We start from the raw sequence: 24,157 nt of genomic DNA on the forward strand, positions 1-24,157 counted from the left end.
AACCATAACTATTTGCTGAGATATTATCCTTGGGAATGATTCAAAACAGGCATATACGTGATCTAGCTTCCAGAAAAGTCAAGTTAATAATCTATGCCCAATACAATTCACCTACTCAATATTTTCTTGATGTCCACTTCTTTAAAATTTGCGATCGACATCCGTCACTATGTAAAACACCCCGGTTCACTATTGTAATGCACCAAACAAGTTAGTCACTTTTGTTTTTGTTGTAACAATAATTTATAACCCTAACTGTCCCACATGCTTCAAAATACTGTAGTGCCAAGCCATTATGCATGCAAACATCACAGCGATCTACTGTTTGGCACTCAATCGGCCTCAGGTTCGAATCCCGGGAGAAAAAAAAAAACTTCTTTGTTCATCTTCTCTCCTTATTCCTTCCTTCTTTCCCTTCCATCTGGCAAAAACTCTTTGAGAATTAATTTTGTTGCTTATTATTTATTTGTTGTTAATGTTGTTGTTGTTATTTATGATAAGAAAAGAGGTACCGCTAGAATGTACCTCTCTCTCTCTCTCTCTGTCAGGGGGCGCTGTGTAGCGCTGCTGTGGTCTTCACGAGAGTACGCCATCTCACTCGATCTGATGCCAAGTGCATTGCACCTTGCATTCATTGGTTAGAAACCAGCTTCACGTCATTAGTCCAAGATGTTGGTGGACGCCCTCTTCCTCGCCTGCCTTCCATAAATCTGTTTTTCTACACCTCCATGTTTCCTGACAATATGGTCAAGTACTTCAGCTTTTCTCCATTATGCCGCTTCTGATGGTTAGACTTGTACCAATCTTGTCGAAGATCCAGGAATTTGTTCTCCTGTCTTTCCATGTCACTTGTAGAAGCCTCCTGTAACACCACATCTCAAAAGCATCTACTCTTTTTTCCTATCATTCTTGGTCATAGCCCAAGACTCCCATCCATAACTGGCAATGGAAAACACAGTTGCACGAAGTAGGCGTACCTTGAGGTCAATGGATAGGCCTCTGCTTTTCCATTTATGCTTGACATGCCCTGACATATACGAGGGGCAGTCAGTATGTTTTAAGAGTTGACTCGTGACGTCATATGTGGATTGTTTTCATGGCATTTCTCAATGATTACATAAACACTGTACCTTTGTCTTTCAAACAACACATGTAAAAATTATATCATACACATGATTACGTAACAGCATTAGCATAAAATCAATATACTAAGGACACTGCCAAATCACGCAAAAAGGCGGGCCTTTTAAATTACAGAAAAAACACGTGTTTACAATGTCCGAAAACAGCAAAAGTACAAGGTGCATATGGCTAGTTTTGGGCAGGAATAAACACTAGGTCCTCTTTTGCATTTGGTAAAATATGAGACTTGCCATTAAACGTTGGTGGAAATGGGAAGTCTGGAAACTTCAACAACTTTAGGGCTTGAATGGAAGCAAAATTATTCTGCAAAAATGGCGAAAATGAAAAAGCAGTTATTACAAATGACAGTAATTATCTCCAAAATGAAACAGACTAAAATATAATGACTGGTCACGTGTGAGAGCTGGTACTCAGTGCGATGATAACTGGTGCAAATGAAACAACAATCTCATGTAATGCGCAGGTGGGATGACCGATACAACATGGTGGAAATGCACCTAAAATTGCAAAATTCCATGTAAATAGGGCCTAAAATATTACAAAATGCTATGAAAATTGTAATTTAAATATTCATATGAATTTTTATGGATGATCTCAACCTGAAATGAACAGAAAAGTTTTAAAAATAAATTTCTCATTCAAACGATGGCCTCTCTCTTTGTACCACTACTTTTTGTATAAATGTAACAATGGTACAATAACAGTTATATTTTAATCACGGATTCAAATATTTTCTAGGGAGACTCCCGTTTAAATGTTTGGAGATTAGTCAACAGAACTGGCAAAAAAATTTAAATTTCCATGTTTGCTATTTTTGGCAATATCAAGATTTTTAAAGCAAGAAAATCCTTGTTTTTGTCAAAAATAAGACATATTTGACCACGCATTTTAAATAAACTAAAACCTTTACAGCCCAACAAACATGGTTTAATGAACTGGTAGTTTGTGTACTATTACTGTTCCAAAAGGCAGCATTCTCCATTCCTTAATTCTCGAGAAAATATAGAAAATACAACAATACCTCATTTCAGCCTCTTATTTCCCGTAACAAAAACGCCTCAATTTCACCAGGTGACTCTAGACCATTGATTTTATGCTAATGCTGTTACGTAATCATGTGTGTGATAGAATTTTTACATGTGTTGTTTGAAAGACAAAGGTACAGTGTTTATGTAATCATTGAGAAATGCCATGAAAACGATCCACAAATGACGTCACGAGTCTACTCTTAAAACATACTGACTGCCCCTCGTATAATGAACCACTTGTCTTGAATCACTGAAATTTCAGTGAAGTAATTAGATTTCTTGCCCCTATAATATACATAACTTTTGTTACCAGTGTGTAGTTACTTTTTGAGAAAAATGCCAAATTAGTCACAAAATTTATCAGGGTGTGTAGTACCACCTTAAAGGCCTTTTGAAGAAAAAACTTGCATGCATGAAAATTTTGTGAATTAACTGCACTCCCCAAATTTTCATGCACATGAACATTTCATATTTTTCAAAATTGTTCAAGCTTTTGGTGATATTTTAGGGTCATATTAACTTTCCAGTTAAAAAATCTCGACCAACCAACCCTTCTATAAAAGTCTGGTCTCCCGTAAAACAGGGAATATTTTTTGTCGCCTACTCGCCTTAAGTCGTATACAGACTCAGAGTATTGTACGTACAATATTGTATGTACAATATGTATGTTATTTAATCTATTGCCATTCTATTTCCAGTAATGTTTAAGTTCTAACGAATGTTTGATGACGAAAAATCGATAATATGTTACATACAATATCTAGCAGAAATATATTATCGATTTTACGTCATCAAACATTCGTTAGAACTTAAACATGACTGGAAATAGAATGGCAATAGATTAAATAACGTACATATTGTACGTACAATAAAAAGTCTGTATACTGCTTTAGCCTTGTATATAAATTTTAATTTTGAAGGAAGGGGGTAAAGCTTATTCTTTTTGACATGCAACAGTGGAAAACACAAGTCAACTTGATCCATAAGCTAACAGTTGGACCTTGTCAATGTAAATAAGTAAACACAAAACCCTGCCAAAAATAACTATTCTGTTATATGATGACTTCCACTACTTCATATGGAAACTTCCTGTTAGAAGCATTGCCAATATTTTTGTAAAAATCTAAGAGGGACAGTTTGACAGCGACTTTGCCAGCAGGCATGAGAAGGAAGCCCAAAAGGAGCCCAAAGTTGCCCATTTTGGTCATAAAATCTGACAGGGACAGTTTGACAGCAGCTGTGTCAGCAGCTCATTTATTGACTTTTACTTAACTTTAACTTTATGAATATTTCATACATTTTTAGATACACTCTTAGATAGCAAGAACCAATCGGAGTCGAGTGGACATTATACATGTTAGAGAAATTCCAAGAGTGTATCAATTGTGTGTGACTACGCGCAGTGCTTTCAGATACGTTTATTTCTCTTGAGGGTTGATGCATTTAAATTTTTAGATTTTAGATTTTTTTATGTACGAAATCTGCTGCATATTACTAGTTGCTTGAGTAATTGTACAAAATAAGGCACTTGTACCAAGATGTTGATGCATCTCAGTGGTGTACCGTGGCCGCCCCTTCCCCCGGGGGCTGAAGAAAATCCAATTTTGCCGCCCCTTCCTCAACAGCCCGAAAAGGTTGCCCCTATTTTTTTATGGTCGTTTGGAAAAGGGAAGATTTGGCCGCCCCCTGCTTTGACCCCGGGGGGGCTGGCGCCCCCAAAGCCCCCCCAAAATACGCGCATGCATCTACTAATACACTCCCACCTGTGGGCTTATGCATTAGACAGAATAGACATACCAACATCTCTCTACGCATGCATTATAAGTACAATTTCACTCACAACAAGTGATACGCAGCTATTAACCTACAAAAACAAAACAAAGTTTAGAATAAAATCAAAACCTGACCGGCGGTTGACCAGCAGTTCTGTCCGGTTGGAGCTAGTTCTTATTGTTTTAAACGATGGAACGCGGTTCATCCCTTATAATAACTCGGTTTTTTGGCAATGTATCCCTCAGTTCAAAAAAGTTTATAACCACTCTTACCCTTCATAAGCCCCCCGGGGGGTCACTGCTACTGTGGCTTGTACACCATCCGCGATAATCAACTTTTGAAAAGCACCCTAAACAAGGATTTAACCCTTAGCTAAAACGATACCCTAAACAGGGATTTTATTCCTAACATCAAATTTCATACCCTAAATTTCATTTCCGCGTATTTAGCAATTGCAATTTTGCTACCCTTTTTTCCAATTTTTCATGTTTTTGACACCCTAAACACGATACGCGCGTATCGTGCTTACCCACGAAAAACAACCCTTTTTACGCGTTTTCATTATCGCGGATGGTGTACAGACCACAATGGGAGTGACCCCCCTGGGATAAGCCCTGAAACATTTTTGGCAAGTAACCCAGTTGTGCTAGCCTAGCTAATTCTGGTAACTTCCCCTATAAACCCTCACTGATTATTGTCACTTACATAATATTTCACACCACCAATACTCAATTCTTCACAACTGTGTATTCCCACAAGCTCAAACTGAACTATGCATGTCTTATGAGCATGTAAACTCATACCCAGGTCAAAGTTGATGCTATACAAATCAAGGCATTGTTATCAACTTTGGCTTGTGAGGTGGTGTTATTTTGGTCCATAACATGGTGACAGTATAGAAGAGTTGTCGCCATAGGTACGTCACTGCTGTTGGTAAGGTGATGATGAACAAATTTATTATTTTGGCTTTATTTTGTTTATTTTGTCTCATTTTGATTGGTTTTGCTGTTGTTTGTTGCAGATGTTTTGCTGTTGTTACTTTTTGTGTGTTTGTTTGTCTTTGTTTTTCTTTTTTCTTGGGGGGGGGGCAAAATCAGGGGGGTCCAAAGGGAAAGCTATGTTGTGAAAATAGACACATAATTCCAGGATTGAGAACCAGAGAGCCTTATCTCAGTTCGGGGCACTCATATTTCACGGACGCCTCTGATATCAAATACTCTTGAAGCGCCATGTCACATAACAGTATCATATATTTCAGAGTCGTCTCAGAAATCACATACTCTCTAGTTTCAAAACTCAGTCGCAAACGATATTAGTAATTTTGCTGAACGTGCCAGCGCAGTGGGATTAATTTTGTGAGTTGGCCTTATCAGGGTTGTAGCTAGCCCAAGTTGAGTGCCTGCTAATATTACTATCCAATTCATGAATTAGAGCGCAGGCTCGGGTACTCTTGGGATTTTTTTTACTTCAAAACATTTGATTTTGGCCATTGCAATCTAAGTGTGTTCTGGGACCATTTGTCAGAATTTGCAAAGATAGATATTTGCTAAACATAGGAAAGCTTATTTTAATACACTCAGCCTCGTTCCGATGTGCTGCATCGAGTACCCAGCTTTCAATAAAGCTCGACGTATGTGATATCACAGACCCCGTATGTGAAATCACTGACCCGCTCTTTGAAATCAGAGACGCCCTTGAATTATGAGTGCCCCGAACTGATCTCACAATCTATAATAAAATAACATTTTCAAGTGAATAACGATGACCATTAAAAAAAACATTCTGATACATTTTGTTTTCAAGCAACATGAAATCACTAAATATCCTGTGAATATCATCTTTAATTTTCCTAAAACCATCCAGCACAACTGAGCCCTGAAGTCGCCAATCATCATTTTTAAGATATTCAACCAAAATATTTTGCTTGAAATTAGCTTTAAAATTATGTATATCATGTCTATAGTACTTGACATTTAAGTACGGTAGTGAAAAATCAATAAAACAGTCAATAAATCCTTTGTTTCCTATTGTTTATTGTTAAGTTCAATGGAGCATATCTCAATAGTGGCCGGCGACATCCGGGCTCAGTTGTGGAGGATGGTCACATATAAGTAATTTGAGGCATAAGGCCCCAAAACAATTATGTTTGGTTGCCCTCAGCAAATGACCGACCTCAGGTTCGACCTACCGACTCTCCACATTTTTGTCTTGGAAGGGCAACCAAACAATTTTTTTGGCCTAATTACCATACATCCCAACTCAAAAAGTAAAGTAAATGAATTTAAAAAAAACATTTTGTTTATCCTTTTCTCACAAGTACACAAGTGAAGAAGCCAATCCTATGGGAAACTCTGACGTTTAGATAAACTTTGGACAAATTTTGTTTCAAATCTTAAGCATCGGGTTTTTTTAAGCAATGTAACCCAATAGGGTCTGCATCACCTTAACCCATGCTGACACATATCAAATATAAGCCCATGCAGCCTTACCCTCTTGATTCATAACAGAAACGGCACAGTCAGGAAGAGGCACAAACACAGCGAGTCACAAGCTTACAGCGACTCACTGCTCAGCCCCAGGAAGAACACAGACGTTACCCTGTGACTGTACTCCCAAGAGTATTACATTGTTTGTAAAGGCAGGAAGACATCTACCAGTTAAGTTTTTGCTGCAACTTGAACTGTACTGTACATCGCTGGAAAAGTGCTTGAAGTTACAAAATATGCTTTAAATAGCGACTATGTCATAAGACCTGGCTGGAACTTGATATATACATAGCAGCAGAAAGTTTTTTTGTATAGCTACCCAAATTTGCTGAGCTATATAAGCTTGATTTGCTGTGATTGCAAACAAAATACAATATTTGGAAGAGAGAACTGGAATTTATTTGCAACCATATTGGACAACTGCTACCGATGAGAATAATTACAAAGATTTTATCAACTTTATGAGATATTGAATTCGTTGCGACTACTTCAGAAACAAAATCACTTCATATTGACATAGAAACATCAGAACATCAGGGCGAGAATCTCATGCTCTAGAAATGACTGAAGTCAATCGAAACATCGTCGGAGGAAAGTAACTATTAGCTTAATACACGCATCATAGTTACTAAAATTGTTTTTGCCGATGTAGTACATGGCCCAGTATTATGTGGGTGGTATATACTGAACCCTGAGAATCATCGCTACCATCCATTTCACAATCGAGAGGACTAATATCAGATTTAGTAATCACATAGGATAACCGTGGGGGTTCAGGCAATCAACTTGATAATCGCTCCGTGGAGAACAAAATTTGCAACCGTTGACGGGAAATATCCTAACAGTCACGTATGAATGCAATAATATACTGTGTACCTGTACCACATTGTGATAAACACTGTTGACTCAAGATTATACACTGGGATCACATGATATAAAGTTTCCGGAAACTCGACTTATTATACCTGAACGCAGCACTTCATATAGCCTATAAGCATTATAATTTTGAGATACCTAAGTAAACCTTTGTTGTAAAGTGCTTTGTGCTGTCCAACCATTTGGAGATAACAACAGTTTTGGCACTTTTTCAAAACTGGTCACAACTGTTCAACTTCACAGACGTATATTAGTGACAGAACTGCAAGAAAGAACTTTTTCTGAACACATCATATTTTCGTAACAGATTTCATGTTGTCATCAGTTTCGGAAATTATTCTGACATCACAACACAGTGTTTTGTAACTTTGAAACTGGTTCACGAAAAATTTCTGCGAAAAACACGCATCATAAGGAGCCACCTGTTCAACTATTACAGTGTATCTGGCAATACTTTTAAACAGTCTGAACTCATGTTCATACTGAGTAGTCCTGACATACAAACACTCAAATGCAAGACTAAACAAACTATCAGTTGCTATCAAACCAATAGTAGGATTGTACTGATCTTGTAGACAGTGCTGAACAGCCCCCGCTGAGTTGTACATGGTACTAATGCCAGCCTGGGGCTGGAAACTTCATGCAATAATTACCCCAGTGATATCTCATTGTGTTCTACCCCAGCGGACGACGGCGCACGATTGGCGGATCGGGTGTCACACGCCTGCGTCGTTAGGATACCTAGTGAGGAAAACATCTCAAAACTTTCGCGACGACCGAGCTCCCTACGTGGATTGATTATTATTGTATAGGTGGTGACATTGCCAGCGATCTTTGCAGACATTCCATTGCTTTGAATATTAGATTTGTCTCGCTTAGAAGGAAATAGACATATGATTTGATTTGATTCGGAATTGCCTAACAAGTGTGTACATGCATGGTCATCACATGGTTTGGTCACCATTTATGATCAAGATTGAACCATAAATTTAATTTTGATCAATTAATTATCCATTCATCTTCTGACTCAACAAGTGTCAGACCGCTAAAGAAGGCGCAACTTTTACCCATCACAACGATCGGATATTATCCAACAATCCTGTGTATGAAAAATGCACATTTCTTTAAAACAAATTACTAACTTATAGCCATAGAATCAGCTTATAGTCATCAAAATGACTTTGAGAGTTACACAACTACAAGCAACGAAAATGGCAAAGGAATGGACACTGATAATGGTCGAGTTATTTATTCTATTTCGTTTTGTGTCATCGGTGTCCTTATCCGTTGAACCCGAGATAACCTCTCTACACACTGGTGACACCGCGGAATTTATCTGTAAACTTCGTCTAGACTCGCAATACCAATGCGAAGAGCAAGGCTTTCTAATCTGGTCTAAAGAGGGCGGTATACTGATTTCCAACAGCACACAAGTTGTGCCAAATTTTCATGACCAGTACTCTGTGACACTAGATTATACGCGTACTTTTCAGTACACAAAATGCCAATATACTTTAACTGTGCATAATATAACAAAGAGTATGGGCGGAACTTACGGCTGTTTGTACTACCCCCGCCCGCAGTACCTGAAATACATTCCATATGAAATAATGGGTACGGCCGATTTGATGATCGAATACAGACCTGCACCACGCTATCCATTGTGTTCTGCCAGCCTTTTACCAAACCACGACAACGGCGATCTTATGCGCTTTCGTTGTGAATCTGAGGAAGGTCACCCAGCTGTGGCGCTTTACTGGTGGTTTAACGGTGCTATGTTGAATGGAATACGCACGCAACCTAAAAAAGGCTATACGCGTGTAGATTATATTGCCGGAAACCATATGTTTGAAGAATTTCGCAATTCGCAATTAAAATGTACAATGACGAACACTTTGGGCAATCATGTGTATAATACTTGTGAAGTTAGCACAGACTTGACTGTGTCTGTAGAATTATCACCAGTTGCAATACATCCTGTGAAAGAGTCTATGAAGACATTCCTCTGTCAAATCGACTCAAACATTCCATATGATCTTATTTGGTACTACGATGGAATTGAGATAGATCCGACACTAGTGGACGATCGATTTCTCGTTGAGACAAAAGCCAAAGCGCTTCATATTCGCAGCACGTCATCTTTTGATCAAGGAGCGGAGATCACTTGCGAGGCACGTAGTGTGTTTGGTTCAGCGAACGCATCGACTTTGTTAGATCATACAGGAAAAGCAAATGGTCCTAGTGGATTGGGTTATATGGGAATTGCGAACACTGGTCCAATCGTCGGCTTGATTTGTGTCGGATTTATAATCCTGTTCTGCGTTAACATTGCGTTATGTTTAGTGACGCGACAGCGAAAGCGGACATCCACACTAAAAAAATACACCACAAACAATAACATGGATGAGATCACGCCGATGGACACAGATGACGAATCGAGTGATGATCGCGACTCGATGGAACCGGATATTCGTGACAGGCCAACTTCTGCTGTTGTACTAGATATGCCGGATATGTCTGAAAATGGTATACGCTATGCGAATGTGTCGCGAACAACGTCCACTGATGTGCCCACTAGTGTTCACTATCAGTCACCATCATCACTAAACGAATCGCACGATGCGCAACCATTAGCGCTGGAGCTATCAACTTCTGATTCCGACACAAGCGGATCTGGATCGCAAGAGTATTTAAAACATGGCACCTATAATACAGCCAGGGAGAACAGTTACGCTGATTTGCGCGAGTTACAAAATTACGAATGTCCGCGACCGCGACCAGAACGCGAAGATTCGGGAGTTGATGTACGGCAAAGCTACGTATCTATGGATGGTCAACCAGATGGTGTTATGGAAGACACATACGAACCAATAGATATGAACCATGTTGATCCCGATCCCGAAGATGATCGACCGGAACCACCATCTGCTCCTGTGCCTCGTAAACTTTTACGAACAAAAGGTGCACGTTCAACTCCACTACCTCAGACGCCTTTGAAGCAAGATGCGATATGGACATGAAGCATGGCGAAAACAGAAGGAAAGATAAAACTTACGAACATCCATGCCCGATAAGTTCCCGAACGAACAGCAGACCTCAGTACAGACCCTTAAAAGACGAAGTGCAACATTAGCGTCACCCAGGACCACTCACAAAGCGCTGATACAAAAATTCGAAAATGGACCCACTAAAAATAACAATCACGTGAAACTTCCCGAACGTAAAGAGAATCACAATCTTAACAAGGACAACTTTAAAGGGATCAAGGAGAAGTTCAAAGGAAGTAAGGAGAATTTACAGAATGGCACGGACAATAAAAAGAATTCGTTATTTAAGAAAAGACTGACGAAACAATCAACACCTGAAAGCCCAAAACTGAAAAAGAAACTGAGGAAAGGGCGAGCCATTGATCAATACGATCAATATACCGATTTAGATCGGAGTAGCATGTCTTCTGATAGCAGTGGTACATATCAGCAAATATGCTTTGCAAGAACTGGCAAACAGATTGAAGACTCTGGGGTTTATGAGAATATTGATTCATAGCATATGTTATATAATAAGACTGAATTAGAATAGATTATATAATTAAGACCCATCACATTGAGATGCAACAGTTGTCGGAAATCTAAAGTTAAAGATAATTAGGAATCAGGGGATGCCAGTGGCCTGAAGTGACTTTGTGGAAAAAGCCTGAAAAAGTGTGTGATTTTGGGATATAAAGCTTCAAAACAGGTTAAAAATAAAATAAGAGTGCAGACATTTGAAGTGACAAAAAGTAAGAAATCAGGCAATTGCCCGAAAACTGGCAAGAAAACAATTGAAAGAAAATAATAATTTATTTTGTCACATCAATATTCAGCTTTCAATGTCAATATTTTTGCAGCAAAAAATCAGTTCTGCAATTTGCTCAACCCGACTCCACATGGGTGTGCACTGTGCAGACGGTTCAAATTTCTTTATATAAATTCAAAAATTCCAGAATTGTACATTTTCATGACCATATTTGGAATCAGCATGAAAAATGCATTAAATTGAGTACAAACAAGACCAATATTGGTTCAGTGGTTCTTGAGATAGCTCTTAATATTTTGAGAAAATATTTCAAAATTACGGACTTTTTATGTTGAAGTCTATGGCCTGAACTTGGATCATTATAAATCTTAACACTTCCCAAGACAACTGCCATGCTTTTATGCGATTGGTCGCATTTTGATAAGTGAACTAACATTTCTTTCATATGTATTAATTTTAATAACGATTCTGTATATTCGGATTTTGTTTGTGAGATTTTTATATTTTTGAGCTTTTCAGCATTTTATATTTTTGTGCTTTTCAGCGTTAATATAATAAGCACAAATTTACAGACCTGCAAATTGTTGCTGATCTACTGTGTATTTGTCTTTTTTACACTGTGAATTAAAAACAATTCAAAACTGTTCAGAAAACATGCAATTTGTGCAAAATTAGTACCATTCACTGAAATGGGTTATTCCAGTTGAAGTATGGAAGACATGACCTTAATCTCCCACACAGGGAGTGTGAATTTCAAATGGGACTACCTGAATGGATGACTCCATTTGAAATTCACACTCCCTGTGTGGAAGATTAAGGTCATGTCTAGGGGCGATGAATTTCAACTGGAAGAGCCCAATATCCCATTAGCATGTGCAGTGATATTTTTACATGTAATTTTTCTCCCTTTATCGACTTTTCCCTTTTACTACTTGGCTTAAAATGTTTTTAAATTTTAGACCTATATATAAAATAACATACCGTAAAGATTTGCCTAATGGCATAAGTGGAATTTTAGGCACCACCTAAAAGTGTCTTCCCATAAAATTCCCACTAGTACATAAGCGCACAGAACCTTAATTCTTGTTAGGATTTCAGAGGAGGGAGCTCTCTATTTGCACATGAAATTTACCTCAAGGTGCAAAGGAGCCCAAGTGCGCCATTGAGCAAATCTTGGTCGATCCTTCATGTAATTATTTTGTGTAAGCTAATCCTAACTCTAACCCTAACCCTAAGGCTAATCCTAATCATAACCCTAATCATAACCCTAATCCTAACCCTAATCCTAACCCTAACATAACCCTAACCTTAACCCTAACCCTAATTTTGTGTAAAATTACATGAAGGAATAACCCCAAGTTTGATTAAAAACAATTAACCGCAGACAAAACTTGGAAAAAGTGATTAACACATAAAGATAAAAGAGTACTGAAGTCTTTGAAAAACATTAATCTGTATATGTGACAAGATCAACAGGAATGAGTTGAATGAGGACAATTTTCATTTGATTTTTGTTCATTATATTGGCAACATTGGACTCATTCCTCTTGATATCAAATAATGAAGTTTAATGTGTAACCCTAAAGTCATTTTGACAATGTGATGTGTATGGTAGAATTTAACTCTATCAAATTAACTTCTGTTAGAATAATTGTATAAATTTCAAATGGTGGTCATTAGGTATTTACAAAACAAAACTTTACAGTGCATGTTCGAAATTACACCCTCCAAGACCGGAAATTACTTCCAATGATAAATGATATTGAATGTTGCAATGATTAGACGAATGGACGTCTCCATGAAAATGTAAATGTTAGCTCTTTATTTATTACGAGAGTTCATTCTGTATGTAAATGTGCTGTGCTAATATAAGAAGACATATTTATTTAATCAATAAGGATATTTGTATAGTTGTATTATGTATAAGTTTGTTAGTTGATATTTTAGAAAGAGATGAACATTACTTCTGGAAATTTTTTGCTGAGAATATAAGTGTGTGTGTGGGGGGTAAATGTGAATTTGTAAGCTCTGCTCTTATGTTTCAATCAGTTGCTTGACGTATATTCATAACCTCATTAATATATGCGATGTGCTTAATCCAATCACAGATAATAACTTAAATTACAAACGCAAATGCAGGTTATTGAAAAGAATAATAACCGTGATCTCTATCTAGAATTACGCTTTACAATGTCCATGTTACATGACGTGTTCTGCATTCAAACAATTTATGCGGACGCTGGCCGCCGTATTTGGACATCGCATGAGTGTGCATTAGTGTCATTGGTTGCTAGCGGTATTTCCTTACTCGGCTATTCGATTTTTTTACAGGGAAAATGAAACTTTCAGTAAGAATTGTATTTTGTTTTCAAATTTCAAGAAGAAAATGTGACGATTTAAAAAGTGAAAAGTGACGGCTATGAATAAGGTTAATGACTTTGGACCTCAAGATATTCTTCGGTTCCAAAGCACAATGTTTAGATACTCTCTAAATGTAGAGGTTGTCCTTCATTTAACTCCTTGAAAGAGTTGAAATTCACACTTTTAGAGTGTTTTTCACTCTTTTTAGAATGGTTTTAAAGTTAAAAAACACATTTCGCTCTTTTTTGAGTGGTCTTATAAGTAAATCACTCTTTTGGGGAGTGATTTTTTCACTCTTTTACATTTAGAGAGTATTTTGCAATAACCTCAAAACAACTGATGCAAAGTCATTAACCTCTAAATATACCAGAGATGCCACTTAGCACCAACCAAAAAGCTGGTACCAAAACAAACTAAAAATAAATCTATGCAGGGATATTTTGACTTTAAAAATCCCTGAATTCATGCTGAAACACAAAAAGTGGCATCTCTGAGGGGTGATAAGATGAATATTTCTTTCAGAGATTTTCCCTGAGAGTATAACTATAATGTGTGGGGCCCGGGGGTCACTCCCATTGTGGCCTGTACACCATCCGCGATAATAAAAACGTGTAAAAAGGGTAGCTTTTCGTGGGTATCGTGTTTAGGGTGTCAAAAACATGAAAAATTGGGAAAAAGGGTAGCAAAATTGCAATTGCAAATACGCGGAAATGAAATTTAGGGTATGAAATTTGAATAAAATCCCTGTTTAGGGTGTGAAAACAGGCACGTGTTACCTGTTTAGGGTATCGTTTTAGCCAAGGGTTAAATCCTTGTTTAGGGCGCTTTTCAAAAGTTGATTATCGCGGATGGTGTACAGGCCACAATGGTAGTGACCCCGGGTGTGGGGGTGAGTTTGTATGATCCATTTGACTGTGTGTTGATACATGCTTGATGTATAATATACATAAATGTATGTGTGTAAGGGGCTGTGGGGGTGTGCTTACATTTATGCACTCCTCTGTATGTGTTTGAATGACATCAGCTAATAAAGACAATGACAATTTGTCAGAAATAGAAACTTAAAATGGTATGAAGACTGATTTAATTTTTGTTGCTATTGCAATAGACACAGGGAGGTGGTATACTGCATCATAGATTATATTTCTTTATTCTATGACTGCATAGCCTAAAGGTTCCATTCCCACAAAACCAAGAAGCCTCAACATCAAAAACTCAGGAATAAAATCGACGAACCTGAAAAACATGGTGAAAATGACCAGTATGGCCTTCAAACGGGCTGAAAATAAAAGAAATTGCATAAATCTGGCCTACAAAAAAGCCTGAAAACTTACACCCTGGAAAACTAGCCCTGTTCACAAACCACCCCTGTTTGTAAATACCTCCAAACGAGAACCTCGATTAATTAAAGGAGGAACTATCAAACCGAGGACCCACACACCTGTTTTTAATCGACACACTGTGGACGTCACATACAAAAACCAGACAACTTAGTATCCAACCCTGATCTGTCCTATACCCCCCTATAGTACTAGACCTATCTTATATGCATTCTTGCATCATTTATGTTGTCCTGATCATAGTAAGAAACCGAGGACGTCCTCAGTCGGAGGTGTGTCCTCGGTTGTATGGTGTGTATCCATATGTAGGTCCTCGTTTGGAGGTACTGTATTTACCAATGCACCGTGCCCCTGGAATAGTGCTAGAGAAGCAAGCTGTGAACTTGGTGCCCTAAGGTGAACGGACAGTGAATTATGGTAATTTTGACATCTCCTTTGTTGCCACTGACTGGTCGAGTATTGTGGTTTCATTTTGAAGGTGACAATTAAGTGACCATTTCAATTTTTCCAGTAAGTTGTATTAATTTGAAATCAGCAGGCTTTTAATATGCAATAGTTCTTTCATTTAATAACCATTTATCGCTATAAATGGAACTTTAAAATTTAGATTTCATTTATATCTGGACAACCGGAAATATCAGATGGAATGGTAATGGAATCAAATTGGATCATTCTAAAGAAAATCATGATACACACTATTACTCACAATTTTGAAAAATTAGACTTGTGTCAAGAGGGACATAGCCAGGACTTTTTTGACCAAGAAAGAATAAAAAAAAATTTTGCTTGCTACAATCGCAAATGGGCAAATTTGGACCTTTTTTTTACCAAAAATGCATAAAATCCCTACAAACTGGCCATATTTTGCCTTGGGCAATGGGGAGGGGGGCTTCCCTGGCTACACCTCTGTGTCTCAAATTTATCTGCAGTGTTGTAATATTTTGAAATATTGGACCTTTTTTGACCAAAAACGTGGTCTTATTTTGCCTTTGGCGATGGGGTATAAATCTATCATATAAAGTTACATAATTATTGCACCACCCTTCCCTTACCAGACACACCTTGTCTATCATCATCAAATACTTGCACCCAAGTTCTGTGGCAATGCTGGAATATTTCCAAGTAATTACACAACTTTATCATCACTAAAGGATTCTATATAAGTGATTACTTCCACCCTTCCTTCTTGCAATAATTAAGTCCGTTTTCTCAAATCATTGCTATAATTTGAGTAGGATACAGTGCCTGATTGATACACTATGACTCTATATAATATAGAGTTACTAGCAGTGATTACTGCAATGATTACTCAATATTTCAAAATATTACAACACTACAGATAGATGTAAGCTCCCCCCCCCCCGTGTATCTCGACCCTGCTAGCCATTGGGGTGGGGGAGGGAGTCCTCTTCTAAGCCTTCCCCATGGCCCAATGCACATAAAACATATTATTATCATTGTCATTCTATGAAGAATTAATAACAAAGAAGGATTCAGCATTTTTTTTTAAAGAAATGTTTTTACTGCAGCTCTGGGAACAAACCAAAAGTCCTATAAATGGGCTATTCCATCTGAAATCCATACACCCCCTATGGAAGACATGACCTTAATCTTCTACATAGGGAGTGTGAATTTCAAATGGGGTTACCGGGATGGGTGACTCTATTTGAAAACTACACCCCCTGTGTGGAAGAATAAGTTCAAGTCTTCCATATGTGGTGTATGGGTTTCAACTGGAATAAGCCCAATGCAGAGGGGCTAGTTAAAATATTGATCTTGGGTTGGAATTTTCAACATTTCAAACTTATGTTAGAGAGAAAGGGAGGGAGCCTCCTAGCGAAAACACTTTTGTTTATATGACATCATCAAACTTTTGGTATGTTCTATAGTTCATAGTGATACAGCAATTTTCACACCATTTAGAAAGAAACACCCAAAATGCAAACTCTGGGTCAGTCGGGCCTGTAGAACCCGGTGGGTTCAGTCTTCACTGACAATGTGTATACGCATGATGGTTCCAATTAGGGGTACTTTTCAAGAAATGTCCGCGGAATTTTCAAGGACAAAATTGTTCGCGATTGTCCAAATTAGGGGTGTTTTGGAGTAAAATTAAAAAAAAAAAAAAAAATAGGGTGTATTTCTAGGACTTTCGTCCGCATTTTACCGCTATAGTTTACGTGATTGTCCTCATTTCCCGTGAAATAGGGAGAACATTCAAAAGCATCCTTGAAATGGTAAAAATAGGGGTATTTATTTCGGAAAAATGTCCTTGATTCCTCATGATAAGGGGGTGAAATGAAAATGCGTCCTCAAAATGATAAAAATAGGGGAGGTATTTGGGGGCAAATTTTCCTTGATTTCGTGCAAAATAGGGGGTAAAATTGTTGCAAATGTCCTTGACTCCCCGTGAAATAGGGGTCATTTTCAAATCCTGGAACGGTCCTACGTCCTACCTTTAAATACAAACTGAACCCACCGGGCTGTAGAACAGGTCAACAGGATGTTGTTTTTGATGATTTCCATATTTGGCAAGATTACACAACTAATATAAATAAAAACACATGAAAATTAATAATCTGCTGTATGACGCAGTAGTTTCAATCCCCTGTTACACTCTGCACAAACACTAACACATACGTACCTGTGATATGCTCTAATAATAACAAGTAACAGGTTATCTGGGGAAAACTCATTTGATTAGTTTTTACTAGTGTATCAAGCCAGCTAGCAATGACTTTCATTATGTGGCCCGAGCCGAGAGCTGTCTTATTTTGTCTGCGGTCAGTGATTCATGGGACAGTTTCACCATAGACACCGAAAAAAAAAGAGCTTTTTTCAGGGTCTATGATTTTGCAGAAGACAGAGTTTCTATAGAAAAAAAGAACCAATATCTTGAATCTTTGCTGCATGAAGCATCTTTTCATCACTCCCTCCTCGCCTGGTTGCAAATGTAGCATTGAGGAGTATCTATAGAGAATCAGAAAATGCATAAAGGGCACAGACCTGTCTTCACAGGCCGGAGTGTCCATCTCTGTTTTGGACCAGACTTCTCCACACATTCGCGGCATTGAATAAAGCCCGTACCCAGGCGATAGGAGTGACAACCCTTGCCTAAGTGCACAACATGTTGATGCTGCAGGGATTCAAATTTATGAACAATCATGAATTAAGCCTTATCCTTCCAACATAACAATATAAGTTGAAGGTTTGCTTAGGTTTTATGCTAAAAACATGAAAAATCAGGCTATTTTGAGTACATTTTATCTACTCGGCCCTTCCGGTGAGCTCCCACCCCCTTGGGGGTTGACGGTTTTTGGGCACACCCTTGCTATTAAGTAACCGTGGTAACATAAAAAATGACAGATAAAAGATGGTCTTCCTGTAGTGGCAAGATTCAGTCGGATAAGCCTATAAATAGCCAATAAAATACCTCATGATTTTAGTTATTTTGCACTAAGTGTTACTATGGTAACAGTATTGCTCATCTTTGAGTGATCTGTCTGAACTGTTGTGACCCATGACAGAAAATCTGTCCACATGTGATATTACTGTCACCAATCTAATATTTTCATGAAAGATGACATAAGATTTGTTTCTTAAAGAAGCTCTAATTGCAACAAAATATACAGAATTTTTTAACTAAAACAAACAAAGAAGGAAAAGATACGGTACTTAAAATCATAGCAAAGCACAATAGTCTGTACACCCAGGGGGTACTTCGTACAAATGACCATTTGAGGATGCGTCACAAACATGGGTAGCATTTTCAGCCTTTTTGTATATCAATGATCCCTTTTTCTAGGCCAATTTTGGTGTACGGATGGGTCCTTTTTTCAAAATTTTCTCAATTTTGTTCAGAAAATGCCCAATTTTGCCACACTGTAGCCAACATTTTTGAAACTTCCTCAAACTTTAGAGGAAAATTTGTAAAAATTAAAACAATTTGTGGTAAATTAGGCTGAAAATTTTAGAATTTTGACATATCGCTGGGTCCAAATTTTTTTGAAAAATTGGTATATTGATGGGTGCCTTTTCAAATTCTCAGTGGCACATGACTACCAAACCAAACTTGTAAAATTTCACAAAATTGTGCCTCAATTTTTGTTGAAGTCCAGTTTTTAACATGTATGCAGTGCTTGTCCATACTAATCAGCACATTGAAATAGGCCAGGTTAAGGGCTCAGATAGCGACATTTTCATGACCTGAGAGCACATCAGAAATATATCGAAATATTTTTGTGAAATTGGCAATATAATACACATTTTATGGCAAATGATAAAAAATTGATATTTTTATTATTGCCATACATGGAGCTGTATACTAGGCCAAAGGAAAAATAATTATTGTTTGATTGTCCATACTATCCCAACCAAAGGGTATGGCGGTCAGTTGGATTTTTTTAAAAGGTCATAGGAAAAACATGTACCGTATGCTTTAATAAAAGGCCCATGTCACAGGGGAAATTGCTCAAAGTGGTCAAAAATAGTATCAAGTTACTCAAAGTTTCACAAACTTGCTTTAAACTTTCTCAAAATCGTGTAAAGTTATTCAAAAATTCATAAAATTGCTCAACATTTTTGTCAAAATTGCGTAAAGTTGCTAAAAACACGCTCAAACGTTTTCAAAATTACTCAAAATTGCTCCACCCTGCGCACAAACTGCGTAAAATGACTGCAGGTTGCGCTAAGTTGTCCAAACTTTTTCAATGTGGTCAAGACAATGCTAGGCAGCTTTGGGCCACTTTACTTAACATTATAAAATGTCGCAAAATGTCAGGCATTTTTGGACAATTTGGTCAAATTTGGACAATTGCCCCTGTGACATATGTCCCAATAAATAACCCAAATAGTAGTGAAATCGGATATTTTTCTAACTGTATACCTACTATACCACTTCACTCAATTTTTTTTATATATACAGTCTAGAAGTGTGAAGAAACTGAAAAAACTTCTCAGGATATCAACTTTAAAAAAAAAAGGTTTTCTGGAATTTCCAAAATTAGAGTTGGTATTCTTTTCAGATTTGGGTCGGTTAGATGAAGACAATCAAACAACTTTTTTTTGGTCTTACATACAGCTCTATGGGTTATGCACACTTTTCAAATTTGCTACAAGCACAAAAGTACTTGTGGGAATAAACCAAAGATATTTGCCTAATTTGACTTTTATATCAACCGAAAAAGAAAGAATAAAAAGTTATTTGACCCCTGATATTTGACCTTGGCTAGCACGTTGCGATGATAAGTAGGCCTACTGCTGGGTGGCGCTGTTACTTGTATGTGATCTCAGACTACATATGGCGTCATATCAATAACATACATATAGGTTAGCACTTCTTTATACATGTATTACATAAAAAAACCTTTTTGTATTTTCTGGTAATGTATGAAGAGGTGCTAAAAGAGGTAGATCAAATTTGATAAAAGTGGTGTCAATTTTTACCTAAATTAAGTCAAATTGACATAATTTATAGGTACATTTGACTTGAAAATCACACTTTATATACATGTTTTTACAGTTTTACGTTTTTTGGTATGAAAAAGTGCTATGCAAATTAAAAAAAGTTAAGTGTACTCAAATAATGTGAAATTTGACAAGGAATCGTATCCGAATAATGTCTAATTTGACATGAATTGCACAAATTTTTATAAAATTTCACACAAAGTTGCGTAAGGTTTCAGTAACATCTATAAAGTTGTCTAAGATACAATGTACCTTGCAATTCTAACATTTGCAATCGTTTTAGATTGCATATTTTCACCCTACTGTGACGACAGTTGCTTTTTAAACATGCATCAGTTATGTAATCCGGGGCACTCACTAAAATGGATGACGGGGATGTGCGCCACATTGACCCCCACTTTTCAACTCCTCTCACCCATTGACCCCCTTTTTGTTTTACTGAATTCCCTCTCACCCAATGACCCCCTTTTTTGTTTTCCTGTCACCAAAAGACCCCATATTTTTCAAACATTTTGGGAAAATTTCTAATAATCTCTCACTGAATGACCCTGTTTTTTCATTATTTTTATTCAAATTTTTCAAAATTTTTCAAATTTCACAAATTTTTTTCCAATTTTATGAACATTTTGTATCAACTTTTATATTTTGACCCAAAATTTTTCCCAGTCTCACTGAATGATCCCCTTTTTTGATAAAATTTTCCCCAGTATCATGGAAAGACCCCCTTTTTTGGGGCCTTCTCACTGAAAGACCCCCTTTTTCGGTGTCTAGTCTCTCACCGAAAGACCCCTAGTTTCGAACTGCTGTCCGCACATCCCTGTCACTTCCAAAGTCGAGTGCCCCCTCCCCCGATGTAATCATCCTACTTATTTCCTTTAATTTGTCTCATTTGTTCTTGAGCAAATTGGTGATTAAATATGTTTAAATGCATATTTTGTACTTTGTTTTTAAAATGACAAAAAATGACTTTCGATAGCATCAATGTGTAATAATATTAAAAAGTACATGCATTAGGAAACAAATTTGGAGAAAACCTTCTGTTAGTAAAATACTATGCTGAGCCACCAGCCTGGGTGGCTCATGCACCAGTAATTTCAGATGATTGAGCTCAGTAATATATCAAAGAATGTCTTCCAATTCATGAAAATAAATAGATAATCAGCTTATCGGATTAAAAGCTTAGAGGGAAGGTCTTGCTGCTCAGCGAGTGTTTGTAACCCGGGGCACTCAAATATGACAGTGTACGCATGCGTGACCAAATTTTTTCAAACACCCCTAAACGAAGTTTTACCCTACCAGCAAATTTAGCCCCTTAATAAGGTAATTTAGTGTAGAATTTACCCCCTAATGAGTTTTTGGCTGGTGAAAATGCAACAAATGTACCCTTTTTAGACTCATAATTTACCAAAAATTTGAAAAGGTACCCTAAACAAGTTGTCCAGTTTCAGAAAACTACCCTTATTCTTGAAAATCACTGTTTTTTAGACCCTAAAGCACGCCACGCTGCAGTAACTTGCCTTGCCTAAAAAAAAAACACCCCTTTTACTTGTTTTTTGGTCACGCATGTGTACAGACCATTTATGTGAGTGATCCCCCCGGGGTTTGTAATTATCAGAAGGTTTTCTCCTAATTCATTCTCTAATGGGCTAAAACTGGACAAATATGGCTGCTGTCATCACGCTTGGTAGCACCAAAAACCCTATGGTAGCACTGCCACTTAGCACTGCCACTTAGCACTGACAGCATGAATGGGAATTGAACCTGTAACATTAAAGCCATATTATAACATTTTTTAATTCTAGTTTTTACACGATTGTAATGTGCTTTAGTAAACAAAGACGCTCTGCAAAATCAAGACTTTAGGTGTTGTAGTTTTGTCAAAATTCAAGATTTTGAATAAAATGCAGGAACCGTCGTTTTATTATTACAACGGCTATATTAGTTGAACACGTATGCGATGTTCATAACATGCATAACACAGTACGTACACGGCGTGCAGGACACACATACACACACTTCAGAGGGTCATGCCATATTGCAACCGCTGGAGCAACATGCATTGGCGCCAGTAGTAAATTCCAATTTTCTTTGCTTTACCTCACTTGTTCGGCTCAAAATTAAAAGGGGACATATCTGACAGTAAAAGCTAACGTTTTATGGAAAATAAATACTAATCTATTTTTACAGTAATGTAATATACATGTATTAAATATGACTTTATGTTAAGTTACATAATGCTTCCTTTCATGAGTCTGTTGCCAGTTTGAGGCTCTACTCAACATTGACGGAGCCATGCAAGGGGTGAATAACACCCAATCACCCATATTACAACACATCAATCAGCACCTTCATTTCAGATACTAAAAACCTTTCAAATTCACCAAATTTTAGGGAACTCCCTTTTTTGGGAAATCCTGACTCCATTTTCTGAGATGAAGCACTGTGCATATCATGACTAGTCTTTTTCCTTGACCCAATTTCGCATTCGTACTTGCCCTTGGCAGTTAGAAGCACTGCACTGTTAATAATCATTAAAATCACACAACAAAATTGAATTTTATCTCTTTGATCAGTTTTTGTTTTCTTTTGGTGGAAACATTTGTTGATTTTCTCCATGTATGTATCTACAGGAATTCACCCACTTTGATCTACTTTCACCACAACCCAATCCCCACTGTCACCATTCATTGACCTATATTATGTTAGTAAACTTAACCCCTTGCTTTTAAGTTATGAGACTAAACATCATCCCCTCAAATCTACATAATTTGAATGATACTTATACAGTGTATTGGATGACTATGAACGTTGCCACACGCATGAGGCAGTTCTAGCTCAGAGAGCTCTAACGATGGCCTACTGTGCACAGTGGCCGTGTATGTGTGACCCGTCACGTTTTTATGTAATCACAACGACAAATGCGGTCCTTGTGGCAACAGGACCGTGACAACAGGGAGAAACAATTCTCATCTTTCCCAGATCACTTTAAGGTCATAAAGTCATCCGGAGTATGGACATGTCAAGATCAAGGTTTTGTCTCTGGGCTATTCCAGTTGAAATCCATACACCCCCTATGGAAGACATGATCTTAATCGTCTACACAGGGAGTGTGAATTTCAAATAGGGTTGCCTGAATGGGTGACTTCATATGAAATCTAACCTCTGATGTAGGAGATTAAGGTTATATCTTCCACAACTGGAATAGCCTATTAATTTAATTCTCATCACACAAGTAAACATGGGACAAAAATCCGTATGCCACTATGGAATGAAGCCGACAAATTGGCAGTAACATTTGAGAGTCAATCCAAAATCTATGACCCCGTTTACACAGAGCCTGAAGTCGACTTTAGCAGACTTTGAACTCGACTTCATTTGTGTGTAAACAGGGTCGTCGCATTTTGAACTTGACTTCAGAAGTCGACTTCGAATGATGACCCGGAGCAACATTTGTCTAATTACGTGTTCGTTTACACTGCAAAAGTCGACTTCATAATGGTAATTTGAAACATGAGCAAGTGATGGCATACAATTTGAATTCATAATTTGTTTTTAAGTCGACTACCGTGTAAACACCCCGTCAAGAAATAATTTATGCTAATCCTTAGTCGCAATCTGAATTCGATGTCGCAATTGAAGTCGACTTCTCTCTGTGTAAACGGGGTCTATGATTAATTCCTATCTTTAAGCGTTAAAAGATTGAAAAATGTTCAATCGGTTTATGTAAGAGACTAGGTCTCCTACATATAGCCAGTAAATGTTCTTGTTTATCTCACATCTTTCATGCAATCTAGACAGCTGCTTAGTCGGGACATTTCCCCTTCTCCCAAAGCGTCCCAATTAAGCAGCTTTGACTGTGTGTGGACAAATTAAGCTTATTTACTGATTTGGC

General features: G+C 37.5%; 2 protein-coding genes across 2 annotated transcripts in view; one reads left to right on the forward strand and one right to left on the reverse strand.

Moving 5' to 3' along the window:
• Positions 1 to 24,157, reverse strand: part of LOC140140069 (uncharacterized) — a 154,624-nt gene that overhangs the window by 111,194 nt on the left and 19,273 nt on the right. The gene's annotated exons all lie outside the window — the stretch shown is intronic.
• Positions 7,460 to 13,213, forward strand: LOC140146099 (uncharacterized). Its single transcript, XM_072167852.1, has one exon. It carries the CDS (start codon positions 8,482 to 8,484, stop codon positions 10,324 to 10,326), a length of 1,845 nt encoding a protein of 614 aa, XP_072023953.1. The 5' UTR covers positions 7,460 to 8,481; the 3' UTR covers positions 10,327 to 13,213.

The sequence above is a fragment of the Amphiura filiformis genome, chromosome 2 (assembly GCF_039555335.1).
Source record: "Amphiura filiformis chromosome 2, Afil_fr2py, whole genome shotgun sequence".
Taxonomy (NCBI): domain Eukaryota; kingdom Metazoa; phylum Echinodermata; class Ophiuroidea; order Amphilepidida; family Amphiuridae; genus Amphiura; species Amphiura filiformis.

What these genes read in the sequence shown, in the direction of transcription:
- LOC140146099 (XM_072167852.1), top strand. Translation starts at nt 8,482, where the DNA reads ATGACTTTGAGAGTTACACAACTACAAGCAACGAAAATGGCAAAGGAA.